The sequence below is a fragment of the Pongo pygmaeus genome, chromosome 1 (genome assembly GCF_028885625.2).
Source record: "Pongo pygmaeus isolate AG05252 chromosome 1, NHGRI_mPonPyg2-v2.0_pri, whole genome shotgun sequence".
Lineage (NCBI taxonomy): Eukaryota > Metazoa > Chordata > Mammalia > Primates > Hominidae > Pongo > Pongo pygmaeus.
In genome coordinates, this window is record NC_072373.2 from 209,871,668 (window position 1) to 209,885,702 (window position 14,035).

General features: G+C 37.4%; 1 protein-coding gene across 27 annotated transcripts in view; it reads left to right on the forward strand.

Moving 5' to 3' along the window:
• Positions 1 to 14,035, forward strand: part of EIF4G3 (eukaryotic translation initiation factor 4 gamma 3) — a 361,242-nt gene that overhangs the window by 256,558 nt on the left and 90,649 nt on the right. For all 27 annotated transcript variants that reach the window (XM_054502694.2, XM_054502727.2, XM_063667500.1 and 24 more), the window contains one exon: positions 10,368 to 10,456. In XM_054502694.2, the coding sequence (XP_054358669.1) occupies positions 10,368 to 10,456 (89 nt within the window). The remainder of the gene's footprint in view (positions 1 to 10,367; positions 10,457 to 14,035) is intronic.

Consider the following 14,035-nt stretch of genomic DNA (forward strand, 5'->3'; position numbering starts at 1 on the left):
CTGTAGTTTTCTGGTGATTGTCATGTTTGGGTATCTGGGTAACGACGCAGACCTCAAATGATGAGTGAGTGAGTTTTCTCCTTCAATATTCTCGGAAAGTTGGTGTAAAATTGAAATTGTTTCTTCCTCAAGTATTTGCAAAGAATCCAAACAGTCTCTAACAGATAAAAAAGACAAGGGAATAGATTCTTCCACAGAGCCTCCAGAGGAGTCACAGACCTGATGATATCTTGCTTTTTGGCCCAGTGACGCCATGAAAACAATATGACCCATGATGAGGAGAAAACAAATCAATTGAAACTCATAACTGACATGCTTAGAATTAGCAGACAAAATCATTAAAGGGTTATTAGATACAGTTGCTAGAACTGTATTTCACATATTCAAAAAGTAGAGATAAGGAATCGACATAACTGGAAAACCCAGAATTGGTAGAACCAGTAAACAGAAAACTAGTAAGGACCTAGGAGCTGGAATACCACAGTCAGCCAACTTGATTTAATTGACTAAACATTCGAACAGTAGATACACATTCTTTTCAAATACAAATTGAAGATTTACCGAGATAGACCATACTGTGGTTCCAGAAACAAGGCTTAACAACTTTAAAAGGATTCAAGTTGGAAATCAATGAGAAAAATATCTCTGGAAAATCCCCCATATGTTTAGAAACTAACACACTTTTAAATAACGCAGAGGTCAAAGAAATCAGAAATGAAATTATAAAATATTTTGAACCGAATGTAAATGAAAACCCGCCCATTTTCTATTTCTATTTTCTATTGCTGTTGTAATCATCACAAACATAGTGGCTTAAACAATACATATTAATTATCTTACAGTTTTGGATGTCAGAAGTCCAAAATGGGTTTCATTTGGGCCAAAAATCAAGGTGTCATCAGGTCTGTGACTCCTCTGGAGGCTCTGTGGAAGAATCTGTTCCCTTGTCTTTTTTATCTGTTAGAGACTGCTTACATTCCTTGGCTGTGTCTCCTTCCTCCATCTTCAAAGCCAGCAGCATAGCATCTTCAAATCTCTCTGTGTTTCTCCTACCTCCCTCTTTTGCTTGTAATGAGCCTTTCGATTACATTGGATCCACTGGGTTAATCCAGGATAATAGTCTCCTCATCACAAGATCCTTTATTATCACATTTGTAAAGTCAGTTTTGCCAGGTAGGGCTACGTATTCACAAGGTTAAAAGCATTAAGACATTGGCATCTTTGGTGTGGTCCATTATTCTGCCTACCACACTGCTAAAGCAGTACACAGATGGAAATGTACATCACTAACTGCAACTGTTAGAAAAGAAAAAAAAAAAAAAGGCCGTGCGTGGTGGCTCATGCCTGTAATCCCAGCACTTTGGGAGGCCAAGGCGGGCAGATCACGAGGTCAGGAGATCGAGACCATCCTGGCTAACACAGTGAAACCCCATCTCTACTAAAAATACCAAAAAATTAGCCAGGTGTGGCGGCATGCACCTGTAGTCCCAGCTGCTGGGGAGGCTGAGGCAGGAGAATGGCATGAACCCAGGAGGTGGAGCTTGCAGTGAGCCAAGATCGCACCAATGCACTCCAGGCTGGGTGACAGAGCAAGACTCCGTCTCAAAAAAAAAAAAAAAAAAAAGTCTTATTATTGACCTCAACTTTCACCTTAAGAAATTATTAAAAGAAGAACAAACGCAGAAAAAGTAGAAGAAAGGAAATAATACAGATAGGAAATAAATGAAACAGATAACAAGAAAACAGGGAAAAAATTATAAAACCAAAAGTTGGTTATTGAGGATATAAATAAAATTACTAAACCTGGATTTGACTTTTACTTTGATATTTAACCTGAAAACTAGAAGTAAAAAAATTTAAATTGTATTATAGATATCTGGCTTCATTGTTTTTAGAGACAGGTTCTTGCTCTGTCACACAGGGTGGGGTACAGTAATATGATCATATAACCATCAACCCTTGGGCTCAAGTAATCCTCCTGCCTCAGCCTCCTAAGCAGCTAGGACTATAGACACATGCCACCACACCCAGCTAATTAAAAAAATTTTTTTTGTAGAGGTGGTGTCTCACTATGTTGCTCAGGCTAGTCTTGGAACTCCTGGCCTCAAGCAATTCACCCACCTTGTCCTCCCCAATTGAAATGGCTGTTTTTGATAGAATTTAAGTCTAGTTTCCTCATTTTATTATACTGTTTTGTTTCTAGTGCTAGGACCTCACCAAACTAACTCATGTAATTCAAGCTCTTTGTGAAGTACTGATAGAGCAGAAAGATTTTGTCATACCATGGGAAGCCTAATTACCAAGTCAACATGCATTTCAAATAACAACCTCTGAGAAGATGCGGAAAAACACTAGACCTAACTCTCAAGTGTTTCTTTTGGTTGCCATCTGTCAGTGGCCCATCATTCTTACATATTTCATCGCCATTGTTATTCTTTTCAGGTCATTACATCTTCATTGTAAAATTTATCCTCTCACCTGGGTTTCTTCTTTGTGCCACCTTAGTTTCTTAGATAAATCATCACATTTTCCTAGATTCCCATGAGGATCTGTGAAAGGAAGAAAGGTGGTGATTTGGGACAGAATAGGATTCACAGCCTATAGGAACTCTAGAGGGACAAAGTTCTTGCATATTATCTAATCAGAATGATTTAGTGCCAACTTGTAGATCTCAAAACTTGGAAAAAAGTAAAAATTGTCAAAATATATCAAGAATGGATGAGAAGGGATTAAAACCAGGTGATAAGGATGGGAACTCTCACTGAAAGTTCCATTATTAGAACATTCTACTTTGTTGATGCACAACTCTGTGACAACGCACTGGGGCTGTTCCCTGAGCATTAGTGAAGTGTCTATACTTGGAAAGTCTTCGTGGTCTCGGTTTTGTGTCACTTCAATCTAAGAGACCCAGACTCTAGACACATTAATTTCAAACCTTGGAACTAGGGAGTTTATGTTGTATTCCAAAAGCATGTGGAGCTACAAGGGAGACTTTTTTGTAATTCAGAGTCTCTTACCTAGCCATTATGTGGCCACAAGATCTTCAGCTAATCTGCACAATTCAGGCACTTCAGGCCAACCTAGAAAATTATCTCCACAAATGTAGAAAATAAAACAGCTTTATTAATTTTTTTTAAATTTTATCTTGAGACCAAGTCTGTCTCTTTCACCCAGGCTAGAGTGCAGTGGTGTGATCGCAGCTCACTGCAGCCTCAGTGTCCCAGGCTTGGGCAATCTTCTTGCCTCAGCCTCCTGAGTAGCTTGGACCACAGGTGCACGACACTATACCTGGCTAAGTTTTTTAATTATTTTGTAGAGATGGGGTCTCCCTGTGTTGCCCAGGCTGGTCTTGAACTCCTAGGCTCAAGCAATGCTCCAGTCTTGACCTCATGGTGGCATGAGCCACCATACCTGGCCTTATTTTTTTAGAGACAGAGCCTCACTCTGTCATCCAGGCTGGAGTGCAGTATATTTTATTTTTATTTTTTTTTAAGTGACAGAGTCTAGCTATCTATATTTATATTTATATAAGGGGTACAGGAAGCGTTTGCAATTAACTACAAGTGTTCTTTAGCTAAAGATCTAAGAAAAGGGAGAAAGAAAGGAAATAAAAGGAAAATAAAGATCTCTTTATTATACCAAGGAAATAGAAAAAATGTTGAACTCTTACAACTTACTTGGATGACTACCTGATTAATAAATTAGTAAAGAGAAGCAATATTAAGTTTATCTAAAAATTGCTCTCAGATTTATATTGTTGTATAGTTGATAGTAGGATACCCTGGGATTAAAGATTTACCTGTCTTATGTAGTTAGCGCTTTTACTTTTTTTTTTTGAGGCAACGTCTCAGTCTGTTACCCAGGCTAGAGTGCAGTGGCACGATCATGGCTCACTGCAACTCCCAACTCCTGGGCTCAAGTGATTCTCCTACTTTAGCCTCCTGAGAAGCAGGGATGACAAGCGTGTACCCCGTGCCTGGCTAATTTTTTAATTTTTTGTAGAGGTCTCACTTTGTTGCCTAGCCTAGTCTTGAACTCCTGGCCTCAAGCAGTCTTCCCTCAGCCTCCCAAAGTGTTGGGATTACAGGCATGAGCCACTGCTCTCAACCTCTTTTACATTCTTTTAACCTATGTGGAATGATGCTATTTTTGGTTTTTCATTTTTTCGGGTATAAAATGGGTACTGTCTATGAACTCCATAAGTTCTCCAGATCCTCTGGAGATCAGAATCATACAAAAAATTGTAATGTGCCCAGTAAAATTAACTGTTTTAAGAATGTGTTCCAATAGTATTTTTATAAAGAGCAATCTGTCCTAAAATCTATAACAAGACTAAAGTGGATTAGTCATATAGGATAAAACAGGATTTGAAATAGTGAATGAAAATCAACTTTAAAAGTTTTACTTTTTTATTTCTCCCGATTTAAAATTATCATTACAAGCATTGAAGAGCAAAGAGAAACCACTTATTGTTCAAGTGTGTAGCCTGCATATTAGCGTTAAACTTTTCTTTGTTTCCTTCCAGTTTTTACATAAATATTTTACATGGTTATAAATGAAGTGTAGGTATAATTTTGTATTTTTTACCCTTTTCTGTTTTTTAACCTTAACCTACTCTCTAAAAATCCCATTTAATCTCATTAACCTGAATCCAAATCCTTGCTACTAGAAGTGGCTCATAAAAATCTGTGCTGTGATTTGACTCTTCACAGTAGATGTGAAACTTGACCAGTTTAATTTTATCCTTATATGGATTTTCTAAAGATAATCAAGAAGGTTTTTTTGTTTTGTTTTGTTTTTGTTTTTTTGAGTCGGAGTCTCAAACTGTCGCCCAGGCTGAGTGCAATGGCATAATCTTGGCTCACTGCAACCTCCACCTCCCAGGTTCAAGTGATTCTCCTGCCTCAGCTTCCTGAGTACCTGAGATTACGGGGACCTGCCACCATGCCTGGCTAATTTTTGTATTTTTAGTAGAGATGGGATTTCACTATGTTGGCCAGGCTGGTCTTGAACTCCTGACCTTGTGATCTGCCCGCCTTGGCCTCCCAAAGTGCTGGGATTCCAGGCGTGAGCCACCGTGCCCAGCCAAGAAAGTTTTTTTTAGTTCCTATTTACTTTTGAATAAAATGTCTTAATTTTTAGAATCATGTACATTTAGCTCTTTTATGAGTTCTTCATTGCCTATTTATCTTTTTAGAATCTTTTTTAACTTTAATCATCTCCCTATTAATTGATTGCTTTCAAATTGTCCTGCTACATAGCACTAATTACGAGCTTTTAGCCACTTAATCAAAATTTAGCAGATTGGGCCGAGTGTGGCAGTAGCTCACTCCTGTAATCCCAGCACTTTGGGCGGCCAAGTCAGGAGGATCACTTGAGCCTGGGAGTTCCAGACTAGCCTGGGCAACATGGTAAAAGACCATCTCTACAAAAAATTTAAAAAATTAGCCGGGCATGGCTGCGGGTACCTGTGGTCCCAGCTACTGGGGAGGCTGAGGTGGGAGAATCAGCTGGGCCCAGGAGTTTGAGGCTACAGTGAGCCATGTTCATGCCACTGTACTCCAGCCTGGGCAACAAAGGAAGACCGTGTCTCCAAAAAGAGAAAAATTAGCAGATTGAATATATAAGAATTTTAACAGAGTTAATTTGTTGTTAGGACAGTCCCAAAGACCAAAACTATAAAGGTTAAATTCTTGTTTGAAGTTTTGTGGGGGAAAAAACTAAAACAAACAAACAAAAAACAGTATGAAACTAAATAGGCGATGTGCCTATAATTATGCTTTTTAAATCTTGGAAATAAAATAGCCCAAAATGTTTACAGTGTCTCAAAGATAACACATAGGTTTTTTTTTTTAACTTTATATCTGTCTATACTTTATAAGTGCTCTTCAATGGGTGCTCTTTTTTATGATTAGAATAAATAAATAATCTAGATAAAGGGAGATTATGCCAGTGATAGCAGTAACGTTTGTCATTCTTGTACTTACTGTGTAACATTTCTGAGTCAGGATTTTAGACTAAAAACCATAACTTAACTATTAGCAGTTTCTTTAAGAGCTGATATTTCTGCAAAGAAAGAGTGCATGTTCTAGATCATGTGTTTACACAGAATAGTTCCTCAGGATGGATTGACTCTGCTATCCCTTTAAGACCTACAATTTTACATAAAAGTTTTTCTCCATATTCTTTTTTTTTTTTTTTTGAGATGGAGTCTTGCTCGATCGCCCAGGCTGGAGTGCAGTGGCGTGATCTCTGCTCCCTGCAACCTCCACCTCCCAGGTTCAAGCGATTCTCCTGCCTCAGCTTCCCGAGTAGCTGGGATTACAGGCACATGCCACCATGCCTGGCTAATTTTTGTATTTTTAGTAGAGGCAGGGTTTCACCATGTGTTGGCCAGGCTGGCTCGAACTCTTGACCTCAAGTGATCTGCCACTTGGCCTCCCAAAGTGCTGGGAATACAGATGTGAGCCACTGTGCCCGGCCTCCATATTCTAACTACCTCAGACTTCAGGGAAAACTATTTTTAAAAACACATGTGGGTTTTATAAAAACCAGTGAGTTTATGAAACTTTTACATTAGCCCTAGCCCTCAGTCTCCAAGTGCAGTGTTTATCTCTTAGGTTGTATAGGGATAGTTGTTAGCTCTTAATTTGCAGGAGTAACAGTTTGACTCCAGTTAAGCCCACATAAAAAGTAAATGAAAAACTAAGAGACTCTTCCATTTATGGGGATGACTTGTATTACATCCTACAGATACCCGAAAAATGTTACTGTAAGGTGCGTTCTTTTTGAAATCTTAAGATGAAGTCCTTTCCAGTTACAGAATTTTTGATGTAACACATCAAAAATTGTTTCCCTCCAATTAACTGTAGGAACAGTAAACTGTAGCACAGTTTTAAAACTTACATAGAGAGAAGACAAAGAATCTCCCTAAAGCCCAGTGATTAAACATGTCTGTTAATTTGTCCATTAGACGTTTTACAAAATAGCTCTGAAGAAAAACATTTTGTTCCAATAGCATAAAAATTTGCAAAAATCAACCTATTCATCTGACAAAGGGCTAATATCCAGAATCTACAATGAACTCAAACAAATTTACAAGTAAAAACCAAACAACCCCATCAAAAAGTGGGCGAAGGATATGAACAGACACTTCTCAAAAGAAGACATTTATGCAGCCAAAAAACACATGAAAAAATGCTCATCAGCACTGGCCATCAGAGAAATGCAAATCAAAACCACAGTGAGATACCATCTCACACCAGTTAGAATGGCGATCATTAAAAAGTCAGGAAACAACAGGTGCTGGAGAGGTTGTGGAGAAATAGGAACACTTTTACCCTGTTGGTGGGACTGTAAACTAGTTCAACCATTGTGGAAGTCAGTGTGGCGATTCCTCAGGGATCTAGAACTAGAAATACCATTTGACCCAGCCATCCCATTACTGGGTATATACCCAAAGGATTATAAATCATGCTGCTATAAAGACACATGCACACGTATGTTTATAGTGGCACTATTCACAATAGCAAAGACTTGGAACCAACCTAAATGTCCAACAATGATAGACTGGATTAAGAAAATGTGGCACATATACACCATGGAATACTATGCAGTCATAAAAAATGATGAGTTCATGTCCTTTTTAGGGACATGGATGAAACTGGAAACTATCATTCTCAGCAAAATATCGCAAGGACAAATAACCAAACACCGCATGTTCTCACTCATAGGTGGGAATTGAACAATGAGAACATATGGACACAGGAAGGGGAACATCACACACCGGGGACTGTTGTGGGGTGGGAGGAGGGGGGAGGGATAGCATTAGGAGATATACCTAATGCTAAATGACAAGTTAATGGGTGCGGCACACCAAATGGCACATGTATACATATGTAACAAACCTGCACGTTGTACACATGTACCCTAAAACTTAAAGTATAATAATAATAAAATTTTTAAAAAAGAAAAATTTTGCAAAAATCTTGAAATCAGCATTACCTTTTTGTATTTTTGTTTTTATTCATATTTTAATGTAGTTGAAATCAAATGTGTCTGTAAGAGTTTAGTTCTTAGGTGGGGGAGTCCAGGGAATTATGAATCCTACGCAGAGACTGTAGCTTGTCCTGTCATGCTTTAATACAAGACAAGGAGGAAACAATCTACGTCTTTGCCTTGGGAAGGTCAATAATACTGCCTTTGCCTAGAACTGCTATTATTTTTTCAGTCAACAAATTCGAGTGCCCTCCCTGTGCAATGAACTAGAAAGTAAAGAACAAATCTAAGACAATATCTTAAATTTAATTCCCCCATTCTAGTTTAATCAGTGTTAATTATCATGCAAGTCTGTGTCACTCTGTCTTCCCTCTCCCTTTTTCTTCCTGACTGCTTCCCTTCTACTCCCTTTTCTTCCCCTTCATTCCTCAGCACACCCAAATTTTACTGCACCTTTCTATCAGTAATTGTAGGAGAAGGGATATATGCCCCAACCTCACTGGGCATTAGGGGCGTGTGTGTGCGTGTGTGTGTGTGTGTGTATCTGTTCAGTTTTTTTAAAGGACTAAGTGTCTCCTAAAGAAGTCTGTGCTCTTTCTGTCCCTCTTTTTCTGAATTATTGTTTTAAATCAAGACTTTAAATAGCCACTTAAACAAGATGAGTAACAATTCTCACTGGCTCAGTAGCTGTTTTTTTTCCAAGTATGTTAAATATGTTATATTACTGAAGGAAGAAATATTTTGTTTCATGTTTTGGGGTTGAGTATATTTGATATATTTGTGGAAAGAAAAGTTAATCTTTGTTTTTTGTTGTTCAGAGGAAGTTCCTTTTGAGCTTATATTTGAGCCCCAAAAATCCTCCAAAAAATTGTTCTTCCTCTTTTCCATGAATGAGATTTAGAGCTAAATTCATACAAATGCAAAACAAAATAAAATTACAGATTCTCTGAACTCTATAACTGCTAAAAAGATTCAGCTATAGAAGCAGAGTTGAAAATCACAAGAATTTTGGAGGAAGCACATTAAACAGACTGGTTATATCAAATCAGAAGATCCACAAAAAATGCAAATAGGCAACTGCCGAATATATGTATTCAGTAGAAGGCTGTGAGACAATAGCAAATTTAAACCCACCCATGGGTTCCATCCTTTGAAAAAATTTACCTTGAGTAGGACACAAAGGAAGAATATCAGCTGGTCTATTAGTGTTTCCTTAATGGTTTCTGAGGGGAAGAAAAAAGAATAATTGGTGTGAGATGTGTATAACAAAGAAGACATGCAGAGTATTTTTTAAGATGGTACAGTAATTTTGAGGAAAAAAATTAATATTAAATGTCTCCTTTTTCTTGTTCCCCCAAAAAGTGTGTGTGCACGTTCTACTGTCGTTACCAAAAAAGATGAGACTGTCCCAGAGTCTCAGTGAATTATCTTATATTTCTGTAGGGAATCAGATTAGGTGATACCCTTTAGCTTTGTGTTTTTTTGCTTTTGGTAATGTTCCCTATTAAGTGGCCTTTCTTTAACTCTTCTGCCTGTTCATCTTCCTATAGTACCTCACTCCTGTCTATTGATTCATAAGTTGCCCTCTGTAGAAGCAGTTTAATATCATCAGCTTACTATCTGATGGTTAAAATGTCTTTCACTTATACACCCATGATTCTGTGGAATTTGTAAGCCAGATGAATTTTTAAAAGTCCTTTGTAAACTTAATCCTTTAATCTAAAAATCTGAAACAATGGAATAATTCAGTAAAAATTACCTATCTTCTTAATTTTCTCTCTAGCAATATGAAAGGCTAGGCAAACAGTATTGATCTGAGATGAAAACAGAATGTTTTAGAAATGCTGCCTATCTAATGAAACCTTAATTGAAGTATCCTTTTGTTGTCTAGAAAACTTAAAAATAACAGAATCCTGAGCGTTATTATTTTTTATTGCTTGACGTAACTTTAGATATCTAGTCTCACTCTTATACTTTATAGCTGAGTAATGTAGGGGCCTGAGACGTGTGAATTGCTTAAGTTCACATAGTTGATGAATAGAAGTAGACCCAAGTCTAGAACCGGATCACAAGTCAGTTTTCTTATGTACGTACTCATCACATGTTGAATTACATGCTGGGGTATTTCTAATCATGAAATGGGGAGAATGCAGGCCACTGGTTAGAAAGCTACGAGTTTGTACCCACAACACTTGATGTTGCAATCTCTGGGTTACTACACAGTTGTTCACTTGATCAGCCAACTATTTGTTTGGTATAGGTAAAGTTCTCTTTTATCCTGCTTAATTTGAATATAGGTATCACTTAGACCTAATATTTCTCAGAATGACTTTGCAGTGGCAAGTAATGGGCCTGATCTTGTATTTCAGCTCAAATAGCTATAACTGTACCAAAGACATGGAAGAAACCAAAAGATCGGACCCGAACCACTGAAGAGATGTTAGAGGCAGAATTGGAGGTAAGCAAATCTCTTAAGTTCATTTTCAGAGCAGTGGTGCCATTTCGTAGACAGGTATGTGTTTATACCTATTTATTGAAATAGTTTTCCAAGCAAAACTTAATATATCAAGCTCAGAGACTAATTGTTTTAAGTCCGTTTTATATTAGAATTTTAAAAAAATTTTTAGTAGCATGTTTGATTTCATTGAATTCTTATTTTTCTTTCAAAATACCTCTTTTAAAATAACAAACTTGGCCAGGCACAGTGGCTAACAACTGTAATCCCAGCACTTTGTGAGGTGAAGGCAGGATAATCACTGGAACCCAGGAGTTTGAGACCAGCCTGGGCAACATAAGGAGACCCTGACTGTACAAAAATGTTTTAAAATATTAGCCACACATGGTGGTGCATACCTGTGGTCCCAGCTACTCGGGAGGCTCGGGTGGGAGGATTGCTTGAGCCCTGGAGGTGGAGGCTGCAGTGAGATGTGATCATGCCACTGCACTCCAGCCTGGGCAACACAGCGAAACATTATCTCAAATAAATAAATAAAATGACAATTTTTGGTTAACTCTCCTCTTCCCCCAACTAGAACTTTGGTTTGTATTAACTGGATGGAAAGATAATCTGGTAAACAAAAATGGAGAGTTTTTAAAAATACCACTAGTAATGGTGGTAGAATTCATCTAGTACATTATAAAGAAATTGATTTTGAATCTGTCATCTGTTAACTGCATCCCAGAAACATAACTTTTCTTCATATGGTTTGTCTGTCTTAAAATAAGCCATGCCAGATTTTGCTTTAGATTAAAACATACCAAGTCCAAGAGATGAATGTGAGGAAGAAAAAAGGACAAATCAGTCCTCAGGATTACTCTAACAATTTCCTTGTCTGTAATCTCAACATCCTTAGTATTATGTATTGAAGCTTATAAATGAAGAGCAATGTAAATCTGTATGTAGCTTTTTCCCTTTTTTTGACTATTTTTTTAGTTACTTTATTAAAATAATTTTACTCAAGGTTTAACATGATAATATTAAAATGTAAAAATTAAGATAACTTTGAGTGTGTTTACTTCATTTGGCTTTTCTAGCAAGTTATAATTCTTACCTTCTTTGGGCATCTAACAGTACCCCTTGGTTACTTTCCTTGTGCTGTCATTGCTGTTACATGGTGCTGTGTTGATGTCACTGTTAGTCCCATAGCAACCACTAAAATGTTGATGGGTGTGATTTCATTGTGGTTATTAGAGTGTAAAACTTGGCAGTAAGGTATAGAGGTGCAAACAGTCATTGCACTCCTTTTGCAGCTGAACCTGAAAATGTTCTTCCTACAGAGAATAAAATACCTTCCAGAGGCATGGGAATCACATACATTCCTGCTGTGGCTGTTAAGAGCTTCATTAACTTCTTTCTTTTTAGATTCAACTGGTTTTTTTGTTATTTTTCTTCTGTTAGACTTCATGTTGGATTTCTAAGCATTGTTGAATATTAGATAGGCCACTCCTCCCGTGCCTTCAAATATTCATCCTAATCTTCAGCTTGAGGTTCAGCAAACTTTTTGTGTAAAGGTCCAGATAGTAAATATTTTAGGCTGCCACAATTCCTCAAATCTGCCGCTGCAGCTTAAAAGCAGCCATCAACAATGTGTAAATAAAAGAGGCATGGTTGTATCTTCACAAAACTTTATTGGTGGACATTGAAATCTGAATTTGTATGCCAGGAAATATTTTTCCAGATTTTTTCAGATATTACAAATATACATATCATCCTTACCTTGTATGCTGTGCAAAAAGCAGGCGGTGAGCCAGAATTGGCCCTTGGGCCAGAGTTTGCTATAAAGCTTCTTTAGCTTGTTACTCTTGAAACACAAGAACTGTTTTGACTTATTTTGAACCAATCACTTTTTCTTAACTTTATAGTTTAAGACAAGGCTGGGCGCAGTGGCTCATGCCTATAATTCTAGCACTTTGGTAGGCTGAGGCAGGAGGATCACTTGAGGCCAGGATTTCGAGACCAGCCTGGCCAACATGATGAAACCCCATCTCTGTTAAAAATACAAAAATTAGCTGGCCATGGTGGTGCGCGCCTATAATCCCAGCTACTCAGGAAGCTGAGACAGGAGAATCACTTGAACCCAGAAGGTGGAGGTTGCAATGAGCCAAGATTGTGCCCGTGCACTCCAACCTGGGCAACAGAACGAGACTCTGTCTCAAAAAAATAAAATAACCTAAAAAATTTTTAAAAACTAAAGCAAGACAAAAATATTTTGTTTTTTTACACAGTGACTTCTTTCAGAAATCCTTTTTTCTGTCTTTCCTAAAACTGAGCTTTGGTTGGCGTAGTGTCGTAAATACTGGATGCCATTGTCTTCATTTCCACTAATCAAGCTCCCTCTTTCTTAGATTTATTTTCTCAGCTTTTAAAATAATTTATTTCTGGTATCAGCTTATTTGGGTTACATATTAGGTTGTTGCATTACTAAAGATATTTATCAAAATTATAGTCTAGAGGCTGGGCGCAGTGGCTTACGCCTGTAATCATAGCACTTTGGGAGACGAAGAAGGGCAGATCACGAGGCCAGAAGTTTGAGAGCAGCCTGACCAACATGGTGAAACCCTGTCTCTACTAAAAATACAAAAATTAGCCAGGTGTGGTAGTGTGCGCCTGTAATCCCAGCTACTCAGGAGGCTGAGGCAGGAGAATCGCTTGAATCTGGGAGGCGGAGATTGCAGTGAGCCGAGATCGCGCCACTGACTCCAGCCTGGGTGACAGAGCAAGACTCCGTCTCGAAAAAAAAAAAAATTATAGCCTAGAAAAGTAAAGATGAAGGATGATTTCATGTTAAAATTGCTTGGCAAAGTATCTTAAAATAAGTTTTAAAATTTTAGAGCATTTCATCAATTATTATATACATAGTTGCCAGTCTGATTTTCTAGCACTTTTAAAAAACTCATTGCATTAAGCAGAGAGTTCTGTCAAGTGAATTCTTAACAGGTTCCTATAAAAGGTTTACCTTTGGCTGTCCAGCCAATGAAGTGATCTCTTTCTTAAATCTGTTTCTGCATAAACAATTTAGGAACTCTACGGACTAGTTGACTAGGATTTTATCCTGCTTAAAAAAAAAAACCCATAAATATTTAATTTAGCTATTTTTGTTATTCTCTTCAAATACCCCTCATAGTAATACACCTCAGATAATTCAGTGATTCTGTGTTCTCTGAATTATGGTTTGTTATTCATAGAACTAGTTTCTTTATACTTCTTTTTCCAGTTAGAAATTAAATTTCTAAGTAATACAGCCTCTGTTTATATATGATAGACTGTTGTTGATTGTAGGTACAGAGAAGAGGATGCACTGTATTCTCTAAAAAAAACTTGTTTCACATTTTATAAGATCTGAAATAAGAATTCTGTATAATTGTATAATTTGGTTATGTTGCTCTTTAATAAGTTTAAATACCATTTACATACTCATATCCCAGATTATTAAATGTCTTCTTGATGACCTGTACTTAATTATGAGATGGTATTATAAGATTATTATAATTAGACTATAGTAGAGTCTAAAATTTGTAAAAATGAGGCTGCTGATTC